This window comes from Haliaeetus leucocephalus, unplaced genomic scaffold, assembly GCF_000737465.1.
Source record: "Haliaeetus leucocephalus isolate CR32 unplaced genomic scaffold, Haliaeetus_leucocephalus-4.0 Scaffold167, whole genome shotgun sequence".
NCBI lineage: Eukaryota > Metazoa > Chordata > Aves > Accipitriformes > Accipitridae > Haliaeetus > Haliaeetus leucocephalus.
In genome coordinates, this window is record NW_010972603.1 from 1,795,563 (window position 1) to 1,820,578 (window position 25,016).

Sequence of the window (25,016 nt, forward strand, 5' to 3'; positions counted from 1 at the left end):
AATCAGATTCACTTGAAAACAGAGCCTAAAAAAACACAGATTAGAGGTGTAACACCATAACAGGCTAATGGACTCTAATTTGGCATGTTAAAACAAATGTGGAAGCTTTTTACATACTCGGTCACAAAGAAGCAAATTCTGAATGAAAGGTGCTGTGGCAGACTCCTGTATTTTGCTCCCTAGAGAAATCAGCTTGATTGATTGCCATGCTTTGCTTAGTGTTCATTACCATAATAGGCCAACATTTTCAATTTATTCAGTTTGATAATACAGTAACATGATGTGACTTAAGAGAATGTTAGCAGTAACGAAAACTAACCTAAGAAGCCGTATGAAGACTTCACCATTCACATTCTGTTTGTGGCTGTATATCCATACACCTACACATTTATAGTTTTGTGCCTATGTATTCAATATTAAATAGGTACATTTCTAGTAAGTACCTTTTTTGGTCAAAACAGGTATAAAAAGAAGACAGTCTACCTCTCGATCGCAGAAAGCCATAATAAGCACTATACACATGACAAAAATGGCCCAGCTTCTTAAAGAAAACCTTGGCTATAATGTATTGACAAGAAAAACGAACTGTTTCACAACATAATTGCAAACACCATGCAATATAAATACCAGGAGGTCTCCTGTAACTTCTTACCCAACCTTGGCACAATCTATCTGCCATGGTGAAACTCACAGCCTTTCGTCCTCTTACAAACTGTAAGAAATACACTGTTATCGTCATTTTCAGAGATGCAACTAGGGTTTCTTGTTTTTTTCCCAAATCAACAGGAGTTTTCCTACCTGATCTGCACTGTCAGCGACAGTACTGCAAGTATGGTGCAAAAAATCAAGCATGCCTATCATCTCCCCAGTCTGCAAGTCTTGAGGGTACAATACAGAGCTGTGTGCAGAGGGAGCTGAGGGATGGGGAAAACTCTCTAATTATCTCCAAACTTCCCAAATTAAACCCTCTTAACATGAATTATTTTGCTATATGACACTGTCACCCATGGGACAAACATAAAATTTAATAGAAGCTGTATGAATATAGACGTAATGACACAGACAACGTACATAATTATAGCATGATAATTCAGGCACTGCCATTTTACATTATGAAACAGTCCTTAAGGTTAACACTTACTTACATTATCCCCATGGCACCTCTCTGGGATCCCAGAGAAGGTGCTTAAGTATGTCAGCGCTGACAGTCAGAGCTTTTAGTGTTTGAAGCTACCTAAAAGTCGGCCTCCAAAAGAAAGAAATTTGTAATGGCACTAAGCATCTTTGAAAGAGATGCATTTAAAGTGAAGTTTCATTGGTGTGTGGTCTAGAGTTCTCCTCTTCTAGTAAAGCTATTCTTTGTTTGAGCATCCTTACTTGTGTTTCATGTCTCTCCACCATGGCCATCATTTGCGATTCCAGTTTCTTCAGCTTATTTTGATGCTTCTTCTTTGCTTTTTCATAAGCTGCTACCAAGTTGCTGTTAGAAATACAAGGCAATACAAAGTCATTCAAAAAGGCTTGTTCATAGCAAGTAAGTGCTACAAAAATCCACCCCAAGCCCCCACCTTAAGGGCAGTCCAAAATTTGGGTACCGATCATCTTTCTGAAATACTAGTACTTTAAAACGCCTTAGATCCAAACCTTATTGATCCAAACCCAGATCAATGCTAATCTCTGTATCTTTTCTGGGGCAAGTACACACCTTTACCAGTAAACTGGTTACTGAAAACATTTTTAAACATGGTTCAAAGAACCAGCTAGACAGAGGTTGCTGATGATGACCTTGCAAAGCACTGTTTGTGAGTCGGTACCACAACATTAAATGTGTAATGATTTACAAAAACGTGGCACAGCCAGAATCTGCTTACAAAATCCAGCACTGATTTTGCATTTTTCATTTAAAAAATAAGTTATATTCGGAGGATAGCATCTTGTGCTAATCTGTCAGCTGCTAAGTATCTTCTGTGCCTCCACCCTGACTCAGAAGGAAAGCTTGAGATGGGTACTATTCCTCACCACAAGGGCTTTCAAGTATAATTTATTAATGAAAACTACATTGCAAGCAATAGGTTCCTTGCAGCATGGGCAGCTACAGTCCTCCATACTCTCAGTCCACCCAAACACAGTGCCAGAAAAATCTACTTAGAGTGAGCAATAAAATTTAAGCGTGATTATTGAAGACAGTTGATTAATAAAGAGGCTGGAGCCAAAGAAAAGGGAGCAATTTTAAACAAAATAACATTCATAAATCTGGCTAAGTGGAGGATTTTGTTTGTTTCAGTAAGAATGCATTTACTAGTAACTCAGTTAATCTATCTCCCCCACTCTGTTCTTACCTGTGTAGTTTTCAGTGTCCTACATGGGAGGTTTGCACTTCCCCCATCTCTAACTATAACCTTAAAGAGCCAACACGTGTGAATGCAAGGATCCAGAAATGGCTCATTATGATAGGGGGAGGATTACCGTGACACGGCAAAAAAAATCAATGGTGCAGCCATCTGCTGGTAGATCCTTTACCTGTTTGCCCTTTTAAGGTCATTAACAAATTCTGCAGACTGCTGATGTCTGATTTCACTGCTCTTCGTGAGTCTCTCCAAAGCACTTACTAACTCTTGCACTCTAGCTTTCAGCTTCTTCTCCCTGGATCAGGAGAAAAGGAGGGAGAAAACTATTTTCAAAACAGAAATAACACTTCAGCTTGCAAGTGCATGATGCTTGTCCTGTGCTGGGTTGACAGGTTGAAAATATTTTCCTTACTAGCACTTGGGTAATACAGGAGGTAGTTCCTACATTAAGCTTTTCCACAGATTGATTTTTATAATATTCACCATTTTAGAATATAGGATCAGAGATGCAGCAGACAGAAAACAAAACAAACTTCTCTGGTGGATCATGGTCTTGTATGAATCACTAATAAATAATCACAAAGATACATAAATAAAAATTTAAGAATAACCTGGCACGTACCAGCTACTGTGTCTTGAATGAGATAGCAAAGAAAACTACCAAGGGAAATCAAACATCATGGTAATCATATAGGAATTTTAATTAAAAATACCATACCAGGATTGCTCTTAAGGAGCAATCAGCAAGGCCAGTCCATGTGCCAGCAGGAAACGGAAAAAGTTAAGAACAAGAGAGGGGAGTACAGACAGAAAAGGGCAAGCACAAGAAATACAGAAGAAGAGAGAGCACAGGCATTTTCTGTTATGAGGTACTCTTCTTCTTTCAAATAAGCCACAGTAGTGAGGTTTAAAATGCCAATTATGAATCAAAAACTAATTACATGAAGCATGCCAAAATGGAAGTACGGTACCTTATGATTATTTTTACATTACAAATATCTCTGTGAGGGAAAGAAAAAGTGAACAAGGCAGAAGTTCTGTGGAGGAGTAAGCATTACAGCTTGGGGTTCAAGCTGGCTTTAACAAGCGCTTCCAGCACAGGCGAGCGTGTTTCATGAGGTGGGGTGCTTCTTCCCGGGGAGCTCCCTGCTGCAGAGGCAATGGCTGCCCACAGCCTGCTCCTGTACAGACATGGGACTGTCCCACCTCTTGTGCAAGGATGCTGATGTGGAGACCCAGGAGCCTTTCTCTGTGACCCATCCTCACAGCATGGACAGCCCAGAGAGAAAAACATTAGATTGGAAAATAAAAACAGGGGGATAAGAGCGATGTAGAGCTGGGCTAAACCAGGACAAAGTTAGATTTTTCCAGTGTCGAACCTTACACTTGGGACCTTTCCACGTATTAAGACATTTGTCTGTGCTTTGCTCTCTAGAACCGCTTTGCAGTGATTTGCCTTTCCCTCCTGCTTTTGGTGCAGTGCTGCTGAGTAGACTGGATTTTGTCTCAATAACAAGACTACCACTAGCTTCCACATAAGCCCACTGAGCCTCAGGGGAATGAATACCCTGAAGTTTGTGAAAGCTTCCCCAGCTCTGCACAGACAACACGGATGCTCCTTGAAACCCAGCTCACAAGCCTGCAGTTCCGAGGCTGGCCTGGCAACGGCAGCATTTTATAACTAGAGGCAAGGACAGCATATGTGGCATGTTCCACTGTGCCCGGCTTCAGCAACAGAAGGGCTTTCACAAAGTCAGCCAGGGAAATATTCCAAGTTAGCAGTTTATCCCAACACACTGCAGACGCTGGTTTACTGGCCAAATTAAAAAGGACATAAGAGGGGCCTTGTTGATGAAGAATCATCAGTATTCTTTCTGTGTCCTTTCATTGAAGCAACATACGCAGAGTTTTCAAATTATGCAATCTTTTCCCCCAGCAGTCAGAAAGACTCAGCACAGTCTACAGTCAAAATCTGCGTTCTGCAAAGAAAACAGGAACACGCCCCCCCCAAGGCCAGACCTATTACCTAACATGTGTGTGGCACTACTAATATGACAGAACAGAGCAGGGTAATTTGGTGCTTGTCTGCTCCAAAGAACGCCACAGCCACATGCTCTGGGAAGGCTCGGTAGCACCGTGCCCAGCACTGCGACCTAGTGTGAACAGCGAGTCCAGTGGAATAAACATTCACAGTATTTGGATGGGGAGAGAAAACAAAATCATGTGAGGCTTATTTAACATTACATGCAAGAAAAGGTATAGCTGGGAAAACACTGCACACAGTCCCATTGGGAAGAACCCTGTGGAGCCACAGGTTTACTGCAGCTGAAGTCCTTAACACACCTGCTCTAACAAAAGCTGCATGGAAAAGAAACACAGTGGAAAGACTTGGAGGAACTTGTCATGCATGGTAAAGCTTGGTTGCTATGGTGACTGTTACCTGATAAAACTATTATATCACCTTTTGTCTGGTTTTGCACTTACACCTTGCAACCAGTCATGTTCAGTCAGAACTCGGCTAAACATCAAGAGGTATTTCTTTACCTTTGGCCTGTAACATCCTTGTCTTGCTGCTTGCCAAAGATACAGAGCCAGTGGAGTGGTAAGCACCCTGGGCCTCCACAGGCTAGCTCAACAACTTTCAGATCCTAGTTCTGAACCACTCAGCTAAATAGTTAACAGTGGGTAATCCTTCAAATCTAAAGATGCCTCAAATTTACATTCATACTAGTAAAACACATGTATTCCCTGAGCACTGATCCACAACAGTTCTTTTGGCTTTTCTTCATGTCTTGAAGCCAGTGAAAACAGCACTAGCTAGTGCCTACTCCCACTTTAATCGCAGGGAAAGCAATGGGCAGTTTGATTGCATGTGCTGAAACGTCCCAAAATCTTACAGAAATAACACATAGGGATCTACTTCTACACTTACTGTTCCCGATTTAAAACATGCCTATCTAAATATCTTCACTTCAAGTGGCATTTCACAGACAAGCAACAGCTGAGTAGACAGACACAGCAGCGACAGTAAAGGCACAGTAAATACCTTGCTTTAGTCTGGGAAATGGAGATGCATATACACTTGTTTAATGACTATTACATGCAAAAAACATGTAAGGTTTTCCCTGGAGTGCTGCACCTTCTATTTTAGTAGCAGATGAGAGACCTCAGAGCTGTACCTTACTGGCTGGCCAGCAAACGCTCTATCCCTTTGTAAAAATCCCATGCCTCATAATGCTAACTCTTCCTACTTCTCTCCATTTCTATCACTAATTACCTCAGTTTGGACAGAAAAAATTGTCCTTATCTGTGTCTCTCCAAAACTGATTGCTTAGTTGGGCAGTGAATGGGAGTAATAATGAATCCTGAGGTGCTGTTTGTATTCCTTTAATGCATTACAGGGTTAGCGGTCTTCATGGGATTTCTAGCACCACTTCGCTTTCCTGATTGCTATTATAAATCAGCAGGATATGAAGAATCAGCCACTACAGGCATAATAAGACAAATTATTTTAAAACAATAGTCCTGGTCATATGCAGCATTTTTCCAGGATGCTGCAAACCAGGGATGGAATTGCATTTGATGCGACAACCATAGGAACATCCTCCTGACAGGGATCACCGTATGGCTGTGGCACAGCCTTCTGCTGCTGGACAGTCTTCCAGAGTCTGAAGAGCAAACTTGCACAGAAGCTTACATGCCAAACTCACACTGCTATTGTGCCCCAGGGCTGTAATATGGACCAGTATAGATCCGGAGAAAGCATTTATGTGTGTATTTTGATGGGAAGAGGGAAGCAGAAGCAACTATTTTTATGAGAACACAGTTTCTGTGAGCCCCAAGTCACAAGTCAATTGGGCCACGAAAGTCAGCACAGCTTTTGCTCCTAATAGTTCCTCTTCCAACTGGCTACTGCTGCTGGAGCTGAGGAAAACACAGCCGCCGCACCTCGTGCACACCGAGGAAATGAGCATGTATTCTCAGAAGGGGGAACAAGCTTATGATCTAAGGGCATGGTTCGCTTCCTACACAAGGGCTCTCTGCTCTGAGGCACTCGAGAAGTCAGCTGGGGAAATCCCTGACTGCTCCCTTTCCAAGGAAAAGCTCAGAATAAGTGTATTCAAAGGCCTACAGCCTACTCCAACATGGCTAAACCCACTATTTTCAGTGAAATGCCTAATATGCCAGTAACAAAGGCTTTTGTTTTGTATTTTCACAATCAAAACACTCAGTGGGCAGTTGCTAAGTGGTTTTCAAGGGCTTTTTGTTTCAGACTTACAGGATGGTTTGAATAGGAAGGCAAGCGGACAGGGCCTAATGTTTTCTCTGGTTTGAAGGCTACCGCTGCAGAGCGCAGGGAATTCTGCCAGAGCTGTAAAGGAAAGTGTCTAACATCGGGTACATTTCTCAGTTTCTGTCAATTTGGCCTCTGCACAATGACACCATGTTTGGCCCAGAATAATGTAAGCAAGATCTTGCGCACCTTATATTTTCCCTCCTGTCTGGGCTTTTCCAGACATGTTCAGGTTTCATATGCCAGAAGTCTTCCCAGGCAGATTTTCTGCCCTTGCTCATTTCATTGAGAATTCCCCAGTGCTGCAAACAAGGAGCTGCTCTTCCCTGGCACACAGAAAGGTGATTTTTCTGCCCCTGGCCTGGAGTGTACCCAGCTAACTCCCCGCCTTGTGAAAGCACAAGCCATCACCCCTCTGCCCTGGAGTCAGGAGCACCCACAGCTCTTGCCAAATCTGGAGCGAAAGAGGAGTAATGAGGTCTCTCCAAATCAGGAGGCAAAGTTTCCCACAGCCGGGCAGAGGAGTCAGGGGCCTTTGGGGCCTGATTATCCTACGTCTTGCTGTCCCTAGGAACATCCTTTTACCCACCCAGGGAGCACTGCCTGCTACAAGCAGACCCCTTTCAAAGTCTGGCTCCCCTGTTGGAGTGGCACCATTAGCTTCAGCCCAGCATCTGCTCCCGAGCTTCACATGCACAAAGCCCTGATGCAGCAGCCAGGGGAGCAGAGGCCCGAGGTTTCCCGGGTGTAGGTACCTGTGCAGGCTGGCCAGCCCCCGGGGACATGGGGTTTGGGGAGGGGAGGGAAGAGAAGCACCTCCTGCATGGCCCCTGCTTTGAAGAGGAAGCACACACGTCCCTCCCACCCTTCGCTCCTAGTCCCTTTCCTAATATCCTCCTGTTAATTTTAAGCCTGGCATGTTCCCTCACTCCCCTCTCTGCCTTTTCCAGTTCCAGCTGAACAGGGTGACACTTGATTGTTTTTTCTAGGCATTTGACTCTTCTTCTCTCAGGATGTAACAGCTGGACATTTAAAAGGAATGCAGACAAATTCTCTTTTCATCAGCACTTTAAACTAACCTCTTAACATCAGACTGGCATACAGAATCCCCAAGCCAATTCGAATGCATGCCTGCCTCACTGGACTGGGTTGGCCTGCTAAGGAAAACAACTAATATACAATAGAACTTTTTCCAAAAGGCAACAAAACAACACTATGCAAATGCCAAATGAGTCTTAAAATCACCCTCTTCAAATGCCTCGTCTTCCTGTCTCACCTCCTCAGGCATCAGTGGGCTTAAGAATACCTGTGCTGCCTGCTACCTGTGCAAAGGTAGCCCTTTCTGATCACAGAGAAGACACAGAGTGCTTTAAAAAATGCTTTGCTGGTGTTAAGATACTGTACTGGTTTTTTTGCTGATTGTCAGATGCTTAGAGCAGATCTCAAAAACCAGACAGTACCACAGGCATGTGTTACACCACCGGCAGTGGGGAGACAGGCCAGGTGTGGTCCTGGAAACAACGGACTGGCAGCAAAAAGGGAGAACAGGCCTGGAGGGAGGCAGCAGCATGCCTGCCGCACTCACACCTCAAACCTCCCAACCAGCTTTGCCAGCCCAGCCTGGAAGCTCTCCAAACCTGGAGTTACTTGGAGCTCCCTGTGATGATTGTATCCAAGTGCACAGCAGCTCAGCAGCTCAGATATCCATGCAGTGGTAAGGAGAACTACTTATCCCATGTCAAAATCGGAGGAGAAGAAAAATGACAGTTATCTGTGATGCATGTAGAAAAAACAGCTACCCGAGGCACTTCTGAGGAATCTGTCCCTTTTATCACCATGAGTCACTTCTGTTCCTGCACAAAGGTTTCTCTCAGTGGGGTTCGTGGGGGGGGGGATTTCCAGAGGCAGGCCATGCCTCCTGAACCCCTCAGGCAGCCAAGGGAAATCACAGCAGGAGACTGCACGGTCATAAAAAAGACAGAGATCCCCGAAATTTGCAATGACTACAATCCATGCCAGTCTCTGGCTTTCAAATGTCCCAGAGTTGCGTTATCTCCCCATTTAATGGACGTGATAATGAGAGAACAGAAATAAGCAAATGTAACTGACAAAAAGCAGCCAACAATGCACTGGAAAAACTCATCAGTAGCTCCTGAATACCAACCTCCACCTCCCTCCCCCCACTTTTATCCAGTGTATGTTCATCCTGTCCTTTGACCAGAGAGAGGATTTTACTGATTCATTCTTAAGAGCCATTTTAAACCTGAATCATTACAATATGATGTGTTTTAGGCGCTTCTCTTTCATTTCCAAGACTTAGCCTTACTGACAGTCAAGATAGGCCTGAATTTCAGAGATGCTTCTACCTACTCCTTGATCCTGCTATCATGAAAGTAACGGTGGCCCTTGAAAACATGCTAAGCTAAGATGTCATCACATAAAGTTTGTGGAAATTTAAAATAAAGGAGATGGCTTGATTCATCTCTGGCTGACATAGTTTCAGGAAATAGTCACTGCCATGCATTGGCACAGCTTTCTGTTGAAACAGTTACTCTCTCAAAACAAGCAGTTTTGGCACAACAGAAGGTTGCGGTCTTTGGACACGTATAAGGACTTAAGACTGGCAAAGAACATTACTGTGTCTCAAAAGACACACAGAAGCTATTGCAATAGCATGAATTTTCTATGTTCTACTAGAAATACCTGCAGTTTCCACTTCCAGAGAGGCAGGACCATAGCTCTGTGCAAAATATACTTTTTGTTAAGAGGAAAAGAAGTTTGCCAGTCCTACTGATTACCACCCTTTTCCCTCTCCATGGTGACTTCTCCATTAGTAGCATCACTTACTAGGTTATCTCTCAGTTCAAAAGTCATCAGATGTGGTAAATATATAGCTGTTTTGTTGTGCTGCCAGATGGAAAGTCACCTTTTTGTGAGGGAGATACTGAAACACATCTAGACTGACACAATTCATGTAACCCTGCACAGCCATCAGAGACCATAACTTTGTGCCAACTGATGATCTATCTGAGGTCTGAACAGTCAGTCTAGTTCCAGAGTGTTTTGTCTGCCATGGCCCTTACCTAGTATTGTCAGATCCTTCCTGCCCAAATATCCTAATGCTTATAAAGGATTGTCTTAAAGACATACACAAAATACAACCCTATACAGACAGATAAGCTATCAGCAACTGCAAATACAAGGAGAGACTGCAGGAGGACCTCAACAATCAAAGCATTTCTAATAAGGCCTGGGGAGAGGAAGAAGTTTCAGTCTTGCCAGCTTGGCCATTTCTCACAGAATGAAAGAATTTAGCGGGAAAAAAACATTAGTTGTACCACCATTACTATCACCCTGCTAAAGCAAGAGCACTTCCTGTCTGGCATTATTCTTACTGTCTCCTTCCTACCATCTCTAATGCACTTATAACCTGGTATGTGCCTGCTAAGTTATAAACTCATACAAGTCATCTACAGTGCTCCCTTCCCCTGCTGCAACAGAGCAGAACACACCAGCAAGGAAGATGTCATTTTAAGGTCTCCCTCAGAGACTGTGTAATGTGCCTGATTTTGGGGTATTCAACCAGATCCTCTCTCATAAAACTAGCCTCTGTCACAATCATTGAGGTGTCAGTGCCAGGCCCAGGTCATGAGGCTGCTGGGAATACATTTTTGCTCTCCCAAGAATAAAGTATTTTGTGCCAACAAGCTCATTTATGGATGTGTCAAACTCAAGAAAAAACTCAAGAGGCTTCATGTCCATTGAAATATTCCATCATTCCACCAAGAAAGGAGAAAGGGGAAAACAAAATTGCGAAAGACTATGGCAGAAAGTATTTATGCTTGGCTGGAACAGGATGTGTCTCTAAATTAGTGGCCTTAGCCTGCAATACCAGAAGTTTGGTAACCTAGATGTAACTTTTACAACATGGAACTTGCAGATAATTTACATTTCTCCTAGTTAGCATAGTGGTCATGGAAAACAAAAGCAACTTCTGTGGAAAGTCCCTAAGATGGGTTTTAATGCTGAACACTGCTACAGGAAGCCCCGAGTCCTACTGGAACAAATATGTTATCAAACAATAAATGAAGAATTGCTCCTGCCTTGAATTTCTGCTGATAGGCAGTACCAATGACAACTTGGGGAGCTTCACAGCACACTGCTGGATTCCAGATTTATGAGAAAATCACATCTGCAGAGAGAAGACAGGCTACTTCTGTGGATGAGACTGTTCTGCTGCAAAGCCATTTGCAGACTATGAACAAATAAATGCTTCCAAACCACACCAAAATCCAAACCGTAACTGCGTCCTGCTGTTTTATTGGGGTTTCACTCTATTTCAATTAACTGAGAAGAACCTGACAGTTCTGCAGCAACAGAAGGACAGTTAATGGGAAAGCATCAGAGGGAGGAGCTGCCAGGGCTTTCGTCTCTGTGAAGACAGGATGGGGAGGGGGCAGCAAGCAGGGTTGTTGATTGATACGACATTCTCCAACAAACAGAAGGACCCAAAAGCAAATGGATTTTTGTTCCTATCCTTGCAACTGCTGTCCCCTGCACCAATGTCTACTGCCTGGAGTAACAACACACAGGTCCAATTGCTGGATGTGTGCACTAACTGCAACCAGCACTGAAATACTCCTGAATGTTGGTATTTAAATATTGCCTCTAGACCACAGATTCAGTGTGTGATATTCACTTGTTTCACATCACCCTCCTGCCCCCCAGCAAACATGATTATCGGGCAAAATACTTTTTATTTTGAATTCTGGTCCTACTACTTTGGTGGGTGAGGAGGGTGCTAGTGGGAGTCACCAGGATTGAATATTTCTCTCCTGGTTCACTCACAGTGCCAGGACTTGTTTTCCCATACAAGTGGGAACAGCTCTGAGAGATTGGCACATGCTAAGCGCAAAGAGTTAAATTCACTTTGTCCCCAGAGATATCACAGTCACTTCAGACCATTCTGCATTGATGTAGCACTTGCAGGGAGGAAAATGCACTTTGATTATTTTTAAAATTCTTTTGTGGATCCACAATAGCATAAATTTCATTGTGATATCTGAGGCTTCATTCATCCAGGACAGCAGTTAGGAACTGCTGGTATTTTTTAGCATAGCTGTGGCTAAACAGGTTGCAGTGAGCTTTCTCTATGTGCTAGACAGACCTTCTACAGACTTTCAGAGAGAAGACTTCAGGATAAGGAGACTAAGCACTCAGCCTGATTTGGCTGGCACACTGGTTAGGGAGAAAAATACCCTGTCCACATAGCTCACTGCAACTGTGCTTGAGCCCCGCTGGCAGTAGCAATCACATTTAGTACAGTCGTATTCCCATTACACAGAGAGTCTTCACTCCAAAATTTATGTACAGTTTAATCCGATTATTTTTCTTCCCCATTTCTGCCTGACAAACTGTACTTGCTAGGCCCCTGGCTGGAAATCCATGCTAATCAACTTAAGGGCTAGTAGATAGAGCAAAGTTTTTTTCTCTGTGTTGTCAGCAAACCACATTTCATGACTGTACTCAAGCCTCCGCTAACTAAGGTCACTGGCATCTTCTTGAAATCCAGGAGCAAATAACAAGAACAGGAAAAAGCTGCAGCTTGAGTGAAGACATAAAACGCCAGCAAAGCTGCTCACACTGGGACTGGAGTGGGGGGGGTATGGAGGAGGCCAATGGCTCTATGCGATGTTTATGCAAATGACTTTGTTGATGTGTTTTATCCTCTGACACACAAATGACAGTTTTGATTATTCTAACCACAGAATTTTGTTTCCTGCATCAAGCAAACTAAATACTCAGCAACTGCCAGACTATTAAGCAAATGGTATGAGATGTATTGATTCTGCAGTGGTAACGATCTTACATTTTTACATAATGCCTTTCAGGCTTAAGTGTCCCCAGGCACACTACAAAGTTGCACCTATGAAAAAAGCACTTCAGGAATGAAACACCACAGCTGCCTAAAAGGATGTTCCACCATTAAAGAGGGTGCAAACACCAGAAAAGGAAAATACACTCTTCCCAGACAAAATTCTTAGTAGCATTTTGGACAGGTTCTAAATACAATAATCAGATTAGATATTAGATAGCCATGTCTTAGAAAAGGTGGAACAAGTACTGAAGCAACTACTGAAACAGTGAATATCTTTGTAATCAAGTTTACCACATAGCTGGTGCAGCAAAAACTGCTGCACAAACAAATACCTAGTTAATGTATAACTGTACTGAAAGCTTTGGCTCAAAACCTGGCTGTTGATAAAAGCAGTTTGTCAAGACATCAATTTTCTCTCTCATTGGAAAGCTAATGCTTGACACAACAATGTCATTTGTTATTAAACTGTGGCTCTACTTACATACTCAGGAGGCAAATGCAGCATCTAAGTCATCAAAATCACTGCAATTCCTACTCCTGTAACTCCTACCCAAGTTCTAATCTGTGACCAGCCTTCTTACCAAAGATCACACTTCAACTCCTGTCTTCACTAACAGTTTTCTGCATGCTCTCAAGCAAGTCATGTCACTGTTTTGTGTCTCATATTCTTGCCTGAATATGGACATTCCTGACATTTTCAGGGTTTCTTAGGGATACAGTTAATCTGAACTTTAGAGAACCTCAAGGAGAATGGTGCTCAGCTCCATTCAGCTCCAGGACTCTCATCAGCTGAAGAACAACAGCAAAAGAGAGGGAAAGGTTAGAAGAACTTCGATACTTTTCCTTCTCACAGGAAACATCTGTGATGGCTTGTAAAATCACTTCAAGGTAAGAGCGAAGGCTCAGAGCTAAACTGTGCCCTGGACCTACAGAACAGTCATGTCTCTGGTGAAGGAAGCTGCTTACCGCCTGAGTGCATTTGTCAGTTCAGCAGTCAGTTCACTCTCGTTGTACGGTCTCAGCTCAGCTAGTGTTAACGGTGTTGTGGTGCCATCACTGCATTCCTGAGAAATGAGGAAAGGCCATCTAAGTTGAAGTTACTTACCATCTTAACCAGAAAACTCTGAAAACCTCTTAGTTTGCAGCTACTTTTAAAATGGAGGGAAAATAAACATCACAATGTCACAACAACATGGCAGTGTACCAACATACCAAGAAATGGACTAATGGATTAACACTTCACAAATCCTTCTAAATGTTTCCTAAACCACCACAGCTCACTGATCTGCAGAATTCTGCTGTAGTGTGCGTAACTGCTGGTGCCTTATATTACTTTGACACCACACTTGAAACAAAGAAGCACTGGATCAAACAATTCAGATGAGGCTTTGCCAGAAATAAATAAGAAAGACGTAGTTGATACACTAGCTCTGGATTTTGTTTTTAAAGGTATTACTGAGGTTTTCTGGGGACACAGTACTAAAATAACAGGACTAAAGTTTTTCTAGGCATCACTATTTCTTCATGCAAATTATTAATGTAAATGCAGAAATTTGTTTATTTTGCATTATACTAAGGAGAGGAGTTACAAACTGTCTGACTGCAACAAAGAGACTGTCATTACAATGCTCTAACTGCTCTGTTTTTTCATATTTTGTGTTTGGAGTAGGGGGAGGATGGTGTTTTGCTTAGACTCTCTTCCACTGCTTCCAGTGAGTGGCAACAGGCAAGACACAACATGTTCAACCACAGTAGTTTGTATGTTTGGCAAGAATGCCTTTGTTGTACTCCTCCCCAAAATTACAACCTTATTTTAGACCAGACTTAACAGTAATTCTGCAAAGTCCTCATAAGTCACAGCATGGAAAGAACCACCTAAAAACTGGAGAAGAGAGAAGAAGACGTACATATAGACAAAACAGGAGAATGATTAACATCCTAAAGACGGCTATAGGGAGGGGAGGGATACAATAAATCGTGTTTACACCAATTTTGGAAACTTGTTTCACTCCTGACCTTGCCCAATTTGTCTTTGCTTCCGCTGCTGGTTGAGCTGAGAGACCTCATTCTCTGCTCTTTTTGCTCTTCCACTTCAGACTTCAAGTGCTCAATATGGACGAGGTAGGCCTGCTCCTGGGCCTCTCGAGTGCTCAGTTTCAATTCCAATGCCTTCTTCTCCTTCTCTAGCAGGTAAAGCTGTGCCTTGAGCTCAGCCATCTCCTCCTGTTGAAGAAACATTATCAGCATGCTGCTTCATGGGACTACATACCTAAAGAAAGACGAGGTTAAACAAGGTTTTCATCCACTATACACAACTGGAGGTTGAAAAAATTGCATCTGCTTATATTCTTCCATAAACATGATCCACAGAAGATAGACACTGGTACTTCACAGAAAGCAGCTCAATTCTGAGAGCTAGTTCTTGTGTGTAAGTCTTCTGCCACTCTGAGATTTATGACAGGACTGTCAACTCCTGTAACACAACGACTGCTATGTGGGGATAGACCTCTGCTTTAACATCTGCTCTGACAGTGGCTGGGCAGAAGTGTAAGAACAGGGCATAAGTGCAGTGACCCTCCTTTCAGCACTTGCTCCCAGCCTCCCATGAGAAGCAAGCTGATGGGTATCCTGAACCAGAAGGCTCTTTGTGTTTAACAACACTTCAGAAAAGTTTCTTCCACAAAATGTCTAGGTATTTTCTGAACTCAGGAAAACCTAGCATCCACAAAACATTAAAGAGATAGTCCTAAAACATAATTTACATTACAGGTTTAAAAAACCACCATCAACAAAAGACTGCCAAAACAAAAAAAACACCCCACCCATCCCAGAATCACATTCTCACTGTTGAGCTGGCCATGCCCTAGGTCACCTCATGGGTGAATACTGAGCTCATGCAGCCATCTTCTGTATTACAATTCAGTTCTAAACTTGTTCACTGTGTAAACATCTCTGAAAGGTGGAAGTTTCTTGTTGTGTGGCTAGCCTAGGAACAAATCACTTTTTTTTAGTTATTTTTTGAAACAAAAAAACATATTCTAGTCACAAAAATATCAGAGGTATCTTACCTTATCCTTCAAAAATAATGCTCTTTGTATTATATCCAGTATTAACAAAGATTATACAAACACAAACCTTGGCACATACTTAGACTAACTTTTTCTGTAGAAGAGAATCTACATTCCTACCAAAGATTTGCTGTCTGGGTTAAGTGTAAGCAATGCACACAGGTGTAGCACAGTTACAACCAGCATATAGTAATCACAGGTAATCACTGGCTTATTCAGAATCACCAACCATGCAAAAATAAAATCTATATCCTAAAAACCCTCTGGCTTGGAAAGGTTTTTATGAGCTTTAAAAATCATTCATTTATTCAACTAGTTGTTTGTGAACTGAAGGTTAGAAGCACGATCAGTTTCATTCAATGTGGTTTACAGAAATTTAGTTGTTAGGGAAACTTATCATTAATTACCTTCGTCAACAGTAAAAATGTAAATAATACTGGTAAATAATGATGGGGAAATTTAGTTATAGGAGTTGAACTGGATTGTCTGGTATACTTAAGTGTATGCATTTAGCTTCTTAAGTCTCTATTTCTAAAGCCGTTAATCTACTTAGCCTGCTTAGTGAAGGCTGAGAAGTAATTTGAGCAGAGTATTTTGGCACTTATGTGAATAAAAGATACTCTTGACAGAAGGCTATCTATGTGGGAGGGTCATAACAAGATCTTCCCAGGCTGGAAGTTGAAGTTAGGCAAGTTCAGTCTAGAAATAAGGGACATTTATTTAAAAAAAAAAAAAAAAAAAAGGTGAATTTAACCACCGCAACAATGAATTTGTGGAACTGATTTTCCCATCACTTGGAAGTTTTAACTTAAAGACTGGATGTTTCTTTGTACTATGTATCCTAGCTCAAAATAAATTTGAGGATCAATGGTTAACTCCTTTGTTTATGAAGACAGTAAGCTTAGATCATCATATGAATTCACAAGTTTGCATCCTGTCCCAGAAGACATATCATAGACTCCAAAAGCACCCCCCCATATGTTAAGTTTTCTCATGTCAAGACAATGTGACTTTGAAGTAGAGAAGCAAAGACAAAGCAGGGGAAAAGTGGAACAACTGTCAGCCAGTGTATTACAGAGGCTCCCAGGCAATGAACAGGAAGGAATCGAAAGGCTGAAGTTAAAAATTAAACTACAGTTGAGGATTCTGGTATGGACACATACAATCTGTAAGGCAAAGTGGCAACAGTAACATTTCATGTGGGAAAATTTAAGTAGCTCAAGCTTACTTAGAGAGTTAACTAGTCTTTACATATGCAGTAATTTTTTCCATGAAAATGTTTTTTACAGATAGTGTCTGAATTTCATTTCTATTACATCACCTTTGTATATTTATTATCCCCTTTTTTTCTGATTACAGGATGCTGGTGAAACGTTTTGCAGTTTAACATACCTGCTTCTTCAGAGTGTGGGCCTAAAGCACAAGTGCATTTACAAAATAAAACCCTGAAGGAGGAGGTAGAGGTAGGAAGCGGTCACTCTTCCAGTTGATTGCAGAAGACTTCTGAAACCCATGCAAATTCACATGCTTCAAGCACCAAATCTAGCTGTCATTTCAAGACTAATTCAGTCAATATTGAGGAATATTTTGTACTTGCAGCCATACTGTAATTCTGAATTTGGGTGAAAGCTTGAATGAAAATTAACTACTGATGCAATGTAATCAGAAACACCACAGCATCCTCAAAATTAAAACTTGTGTTGGATGTGGTCATGTCAGAAGAATAAAACAGCAAGGACTTCTATGTGGCAAAAAGTTCTAAAAGTCACAAAAATGGATGCCAGAAGGACCACAGGACACAAGGTGGAATATACCAGCCTTCAGAAGTAAAACAAGTATCAAAGCAGATAAATGCTAGTTAACTGTATATTACTATATACATCTGTAAGAGCATGAAATGCTATAACAAAGGTGGACAACAGGATTCTTAACATCTTCTGCAAAGAGACTGTAGTCTCAAAGCACATTATGAGCAACATTATCACCACCTGTACACAAAAGAGGAAAAATTATCAGTGTAGAAAGCTGAGACTTCTTATCTAGATTAAGTCCTTTGAAATGCAAAAAGGCTGTAAACCAAGAATTATTTACACCCATCAGAAGTAATCTCCTTGCTAACTGGGGCATGACAACAACTGACCTCAAAGCAAGACCACTGAATGATGACAAACCACAGATGAGAATATATTTGGAAACATGGTTAATTATTGCTTGAAGCAAAGAATTGGATTTTACAGAAGTACTGGTGGACCACTACATCTTACACCCTGGATCAGTTAAAAAACAAAACAGGGCAACAGATAGACCATCCCCAAACCATCTTTTTATGGATCATTTTCATCAGTAATGAAGAACTACTGGTGTAAAGGCATTTTCAGAACATTATCAGCATAATGCATAAATGCAAGAAGTAATATGACTGATGTGGTGATGAGTTTTTACTGGGAGTCATAAATGAAAGGTGCCGAACGATGCAGCAGAGATTCCAACACAGATACAAGTTTCAGGAAGACAGCAGCAGGTTGTAAGACCCAGCAATGCAGGAAATCCTTGAGCAGCTCAATTAACCTGTATCATACTTGCTAAGAATGTGGAAGGGAGGGAACAAATTAAGAGCTGCTACATGATGAGGTCCTCTGCAGCACAGATGAGTCCACCTGCTTCAAGTTAAATAAAATACCATAAGGAAATTTAAATTCTCCAGTTGTCTCAGAAGGCAGATGCATATGCTGTTCTGTATGAGGTACATGTTCCAAATAATAGATACAAACAATAAACTCAGAAAGCCAAGACATCCATGAGTCCCACCTATAAGTTCAGCTATGTTATAGCTTGCTGAATGTAAGAGCAAGGTGTAACGCAGACCTGAGCAACAACCATGGATGCTAATAAGGTAGCATATTCTCTTGGGAGCAAAGCATGCAGAGTGTCACTGTGCCTTTTGTAATGCTTTACACATAGAAGACAGGCAGGAATTTTCAATTTCTGTAGCAGGAGAGCACTTCCAACAAATCCATTCCAAGCTTTGACAAACTTGAGTATTCACCATATCCCCTTTCAGAAACTTAGGGATTTCCTGCAGTTGTGAATTCCAGCAAAGTACAACAAATTATAAACAGTAACAGCACTGCCAGTTTCTCTGCACCAGAAAGGACTGATGTAAAATGTGTGTCTATTCCAGAATACACTGCACACAAACCAACTAAGAAGAAAGATTTCTTCTTCTAGGGACAATTCCTGCAGTGAAAATTCAACATGCTAGGTCCAGCCAAAAGTTATGAGTGGACACCATACATCAAAAACAAGTTAGACAATCATTTAGTGAACAAAAGTACTACCAGCACTCAAAACTGTGCCAGAAATTAGGACATGCAACTGTTGATGTTCCTGCCAGTTCAGGGAATGCAAAGGCACTAATCACAAGGGATAGCTCTGCAGTTTGGCTTTACCAATCAATTTAAAGATAGAGGTAAGAATGGTGTACAAGAGATTTCAGGGAAAATCTGGATGCAAAAGAGGAGAAGGAAGTGTGATATCTGAAATATACACCTAATTATCTACAAATGTCTTCCAGTACATCTTGCATGCTTTAATTATGGGGAGTATATTGCCGTTAGCCACAATATATTCAAACAACTAACATAACTTAAAATCTTCTGACTGGTAGCAGGCAATCTTTTTTTCTGAACTGCAAATATTGAGTGCATTATTGCAAAACTGTATTTGTCATTACGGAAAGGCAGCACCACTAAGAACATAATTATAATTACTAACCTACCAGTTAGCCAGCAGTAGCACATCTGAACAAAAATCTATAGCTTGAGAAGCTTACAAAAGTATTAGGATTTGCTGTCCCATATGACACCATCATTTGACATATCTGCCATTAGTTGACTAAAACAGGACTTGCTAACATGCAGAAATTAAACTTACACAAACTGAACCAAAACCAGACAATTTCTAAATGCAGACATGTGCCTGTATTGCCTTTAGTATGTTCCTATGTTTTAGTTCACCTCAAAGTCAATACAGAAGCCAGATTTAAAATGATATAAGCTCTATACCTGGCCAATAAAGGACAGTTTTTCTAGATCACATCTTTAGAACTGGATGGGTAAACCAGGCCTGAGGGACCAGAGTTTTCTCTGAAAACCTCTGTTACTGCATGTCATTGTATACTGCAGTCTTTGCTTGGGCTCTGAACTGAGCTACAGATTGCAACACAGTGCCTAGAACAGCTCTGGACTTGTGACCGACTGCTGGAGAGCATTAGGGATGATAGCTTCTGACAGACCATTCCTCCTCCCACGGCACTATTAAAAGGAGGTGAATTTGTTCTGCTTCAGTTCACAAATATTCAAGATGCACATCTGCAAGCTTGTAAGGAAAGTAATGAACTGTCTCTTGGGAAGTGCTGTATCATGCTTTTGGTCACCCTCAAGCAACTCAGCTGCCATATCTCTCAGAGAGAGCATCTGGTTTGTCAAGGAGAGCATTCCAAGTTTAGAGCCACGGATGAAGTCCTTGCCTAATTCAAAACACACATAGCTCGTCACTGTTAATGCACTGCCTTCTGTCACTTTCTGACTACTGGATTTTTATCCCTGATTATTTGTTTCAACAAAGTTACTCTTTATTACCTAGTGATCACTATCAAATCCTGCTGTGTGTGTGACTGAGCATGTTTTTGTAGCACAGGGGCATTGTCAGCAGTGCAGTTAGCTTGTTGGATATTAAAAAAATACCTTCATTGCCATAAGTTCCTGCATCAAGACTGCATTTTCCAGGTCTAGCCTCTGGCTGTCTCCACGAGGTTTAACGTCATAACTAAGGGGATCAATGTGGATGCTTTCCAGCTCCAGCATTGTCAGTTTCACTGCTGCCCTGTCATTTTTCAACTGCTGGATGTAATCCTTCAGCCGTTGCTCATCCTCCTTTGTAAATTCCGTATCACAGCTGCTTGCAGTTGAGCTGGTAGTACTGGAAAGAGAAAAGAACCGTATTAAAAAAACATTTGGAATAAAATCTCTATTTTTACATCAAACACTCTCCCTATACTTCATCAACACATCTGAGTCTTACTTAAAAGTTCACAGAAAGGACACACGTAGCATGGACTGGATGTTGCAATGTTCAGAAGATGCAAAAGGCTGTGATAAATTCAGAGAAGAAATTAATTCTCTAAGCTGCATGAGAAAATTGGATCATGTGACAACTTCTCTGCAAAGCCAGATACTCAGTGACATGTAACTGAACTACTTTTTCTGGAATGGTGTCTTCTGAAACAAGTATTTTTTATTTTATTATTTTTTTTTTAAAGCTACTCAAGATTTCTTAGCAATACCCTAGCAGGGCAAGCTTCTCTCTGCTGCTCAGACATTGATTCTTCATGTTGTCTGGGAAGAAGCACCTGCTAAGAAAAAAGAATCAGCCCAGACCTCATTTATTTCTGCTGATGGCAATACCAGTTATCATCTCGGATATTTTTAATGGATACTTGTAGGAAAAAACCTGAGCAAAACTCCACTGCCAGATGCCAGGAGGCAGCATCTTTCAATTCATGTTAAGGTGTATTCCTCAGTATACTGACATTCCTTCAGGGCTGGAGGGGCTTAAAACCAACCCATAAGTTAGCAGGATTTTTAATAAAAAGTCATCATCAGACTTGGTGAAACTTCTCCTATCTACAGGCATCAAGCAAATGACTGCCCAACAGTCTGCCCCACAAATGTTTACACAGAGATTGCAGAAAGGGAGAACTAATGTCTTAGAGCAAGGGTGGCTCAGTGCTGCCTAGCCACCTACATGCATGCCAGTACTGCAGGGGGCCAAGACTGATACAGACGCAGCATTCCAGGGCTGAATATAGTTGCAATAACACTAAAAGGAAAATAAAATGCCATGTTGTTTCTGTAACCTCACTCAAAGCTGCCTGCTGTCTCCTGAGGTCCTGTAATCAGCTGTCGGGTGAGGGATAAGTCATCCATTAACTGCGCTTGTCTGGAATGCTAGATGATCTCAGTTATCAGCAGGGGAATAAATCACTTTCTGTATCAAATTGCACTGCTGTTCAACATTTTTGTAGGAAGAAAAAAAGCCCCACCCGCTACATACTGTAAGAGTCAGGATGATGTCCTAAAATATATTATGCATGTGAAAATGGGGAAGCCTACCAAGATAGGCTTGATTTTGCTCTTTTCTTTTGGTTCTACCTCAGCTAAAGCTACATAGATTTTTAAGTGCCTCAAATAATTGCAAATGTTCCCACAAATTCCAAGCACAGACTTGGAGGAGATGGAGAATTGGCAGATCTACAAAGATTTCTCAAAATCCTTCCCTCTCATGAAGTATCACATTACAGTTCTCTACTACAGTTCTCTGTCAATTTCCCATTATTCCTTCCTTTTCTTAGGGATAATAGGTGCCATATTTACCGCAAGTGTAAACTGGTCTTTGCTTTTGTTTTCATCCATTTCCATCTGCAGGGAAGCTAAAAACACCCAGTACCTACACTACACAGAAACTCAGATTGAAACAAATTTTTGTTCATACTTAGTTCTTCATTAGAGAATCTCAAAACACTTAATAAAACTTGGTTATACAGAGTCTAAAGATACCTTTCTGAAGCACAGATTGATATAAAAATTATGGGGATAGACAATGTGAGAAATACTTAATTCTGTACTGAATTCATGTTGCAAGTTTCCTCAGCACCCAAAGACAGCAATTGCACAGCTTTTCTGGATTAAATGTAAAACAGCTGTTGTTGAAGGACGGACAGCTTTTAAAGCCTACACAGGCTTCAAGTCTTGGGACACAAATGGCTCATCTCAGTTTTTGCTTGCAAAAGAAAGAAAACCTAGCGCTCCTGCTGGGAATGAAACCTGAGCAAAAATGCTGAAAGTCTATTGTTATTTTGTGTTGGATCTCATACTCACTGGATATTCACAGATACTTGCCCTTAAAGATCCATGGCTATGCACGTATATTTTAGGGGAGAGCAGTCCAAACTAAGGAAGGCAGTCTGGGTTGTTGCCAGTGATACTCAGGCTGCTTTTACTTCAGTCCTGGCTGCCCGCCTGCCTGTCTGCAGCTGAGTTGGCTCCTCTGGTGAATTGCTAGCAAGCTGCTCCTCTTCTTCTTTTTTTTTTTTTTTTTTTTTTTTAAGAAAGCAAGGGGAGCTTAGCAAGGAACCTGTCTCAGCCAGCACACAAAGGGACAAGAATATTCCCTCTCCGCCCACATTTAGCAGCAAGCCACCACCCAGAAGACTGGAAGGAGTATGGGTTGCAGAAAGCCAGGGTACAAAGCCCACTCTGCACTGTTGTAAAAATGAGGCTGCATGATGAGGGACAGAAGCAACGCTGCAGTGTTTCTGAACTCTCACAGCACAGATCTGCTAGGGTGTGTTCCCCCAAAAGCCCCACCATACAGCTCCCCACAGCCATAATGTGAGCCCATTGCTGCTCTATTTAAGGGCCCACAGCTGGTGAGCATATGATCCTGAATTTCAGATACTGCTCTCCCTTCTAACAGCAATCAGGACAAAGGAAAACAGACTGACAGAATGCATATGTAACATAATGCATTCTTCCAAGAAACCACATGAAACTGTTGCAAAAGATGTGCAGTTTCTCATTTCTCAAGCATGTAAGTAAGGATAGAGAAAGGATCACAATTCCATCACACCTGGAGGGAATACGACATCAATCTACTCATTCTCACTGCTGTTGTACTCAGAACAAGCAAAGAGAAATGTTCTTCCCATCCTCTTCATCCCTCAAGTCTTTTACAATGACATCATGCCTGGATGATGTAAATTAATTTTCATATACACCCTGTGGAAAATATGCAGGTTGGTATAGTATAACGTGCAGTTTTATTTGCTGCATGCATATGTGTGTTTGCATGTACATGTGTGTGTATAAAATGCAGTAGATGGATATAAATGAGGCTTCCAACAGTGCCTCTGTGTAACTTCTCTACACTACAAAATTCTGTCCATAAAACCCTGTATAAGCTTCAGTTCATCTGTTAAAAACCAAGTCAATAAATAAATCTGCAATTCTGCAAGCTGCAGATAATACAAAAGTTGATAGAACTAAAACAACACTGTCAGAACTGAATTCACGAAACTTGCTTGAATGTCTGCACGCTACCTTACACTTTAAAAAATGCATTTGATACACAGTATACATGGGCCAACCTCTTCTAGGTGAAGGTTGTGGCTTGAGATCTGAAACAGCACAATGCTGAAAGACAGAAACTTCCTGTGAAACTAAAAAATACTCCAACCAGCCAAAAGATAAACAACAATATATTTGGCTAAAATTAGAACCTTTGGTGAAACTACCCTGCTTCCTTCTGAGACTAGTTCAGTCCAGCAATGAAGCGTTACACAGATAACATTAAGATACCTGTTGGGATATTTCTAAATAACTTATTATCACGCTTCAGCCAAGATAACTGTCTGTCAGCAACTTATCTGAAATCTGAGGTGATTCTGATGAGAGATATAGTTCTACATTTGGCTGAGTTCAGCTATTTCGTGACACTGCGTAATACTGAAAAGAATTTCCTTTGCATGTAAGAGACCAGATCTTCCCCCCCATTAATCCAGATATAAGATTGGGCTTACTACCACTGTAAGGAACAAAATCCACCATTTTCAGTCAGTGTTACAACTGGAGTACTTCTCTTTTGTTTCCTTCTTTTCCAGGTACAATCAGTCAAACCTTGCTGGCAATTTATGTTCTATAGTTAGCTTCTGTCCATTAAAATAATTATGACTTCTAACTACACTGCAGACCTATTTCTAGTTTCAAAAAATGAATTGGCAACATTATTGTGTTGCTGCCAGCCAAATGAGTTGCTATTATTTTTATTCACTTCACCAGTAACAAGCTCTGCAATGCTCTTTCATTGCATTTCATTTCTTTTCATTTCAGTTGCTCCCTTTCAGAGTCTTTAACCACTTGTCACTAGTGGCTCACCAAGCATTTATTCTCAGTAATGTGTTCAGTGATTTGACATTCAGAATCTCATTTGAAATGCCAAAGCTAAAGATGGGTCAACAATTCCATTATAAGTCCCTATTCTACAGGATTTCAAACAGCAGGGCGAATTACTCATTTGTCACAAGTCTCAGCAAAGGAGAGTTTTCATCATCCCACTACCTCTTTACTCAGTTGGTTTCAAAGGGAAAAGGTAGCAATATGCATCTGCAACTAAAAGCCTGCAACACTAGAGCAGTTATGGCAAAAGATGAGTCTTGCAGATTCAGAGTATGCTTGAACCACGTAATGTAAAAATGTTTTAATTTCAGTGCAGTGGTCCCCAAATGGTGGTTCACACAGCACTCACTAGTGATGTGGGCTTGTTCTACTCCCCAGTTTTATAGACTGCCAAGTTCTTCAAGACAAATAAAA

The 25,016-nt window shown here is 41.4% G+C and overlaps 1 protein-coding gene across 1 annotated transcript in view; it reads right to left on the bottom strand.

Moving 5' to 3' along the window:
- Window positions 1-982: 982 nt before the first annotated feature.
- MCC (mutated in colorectal cancers) overlaps window positions 983-25,016 on the bottom strand; it is a 164,293-nt gene continuing 140,259 nt past the window's right edge. The window contains exons 13-17 of the mRNA XM_010563463.1: window positions 20,334-20,568; window positions 14,537-14,743; window positions 13,487-13,584; window positions 2,521-2,643; window positions 983-1,480 (exon numbers count right to left, since the gene is read on the bottom strand). Of these exons, the coding sequence (XP_010561765.1) occupies window positions 1,300-1,480; window positions 2,521-2,643; window positions 13,487-13,584; window positions 14,537-14,743; window positions 20,334-20,568 (844 nt within the window). The 3' untranslated portion in view covers window positions 983-1,299. The remainder of the gene's footprint in view (window positions 1,481-2,520; window positions 2,644-13,486; window positions 13,585-14,536; window positions 14,744-20,333; window positions 20,569-25,016) is intronic.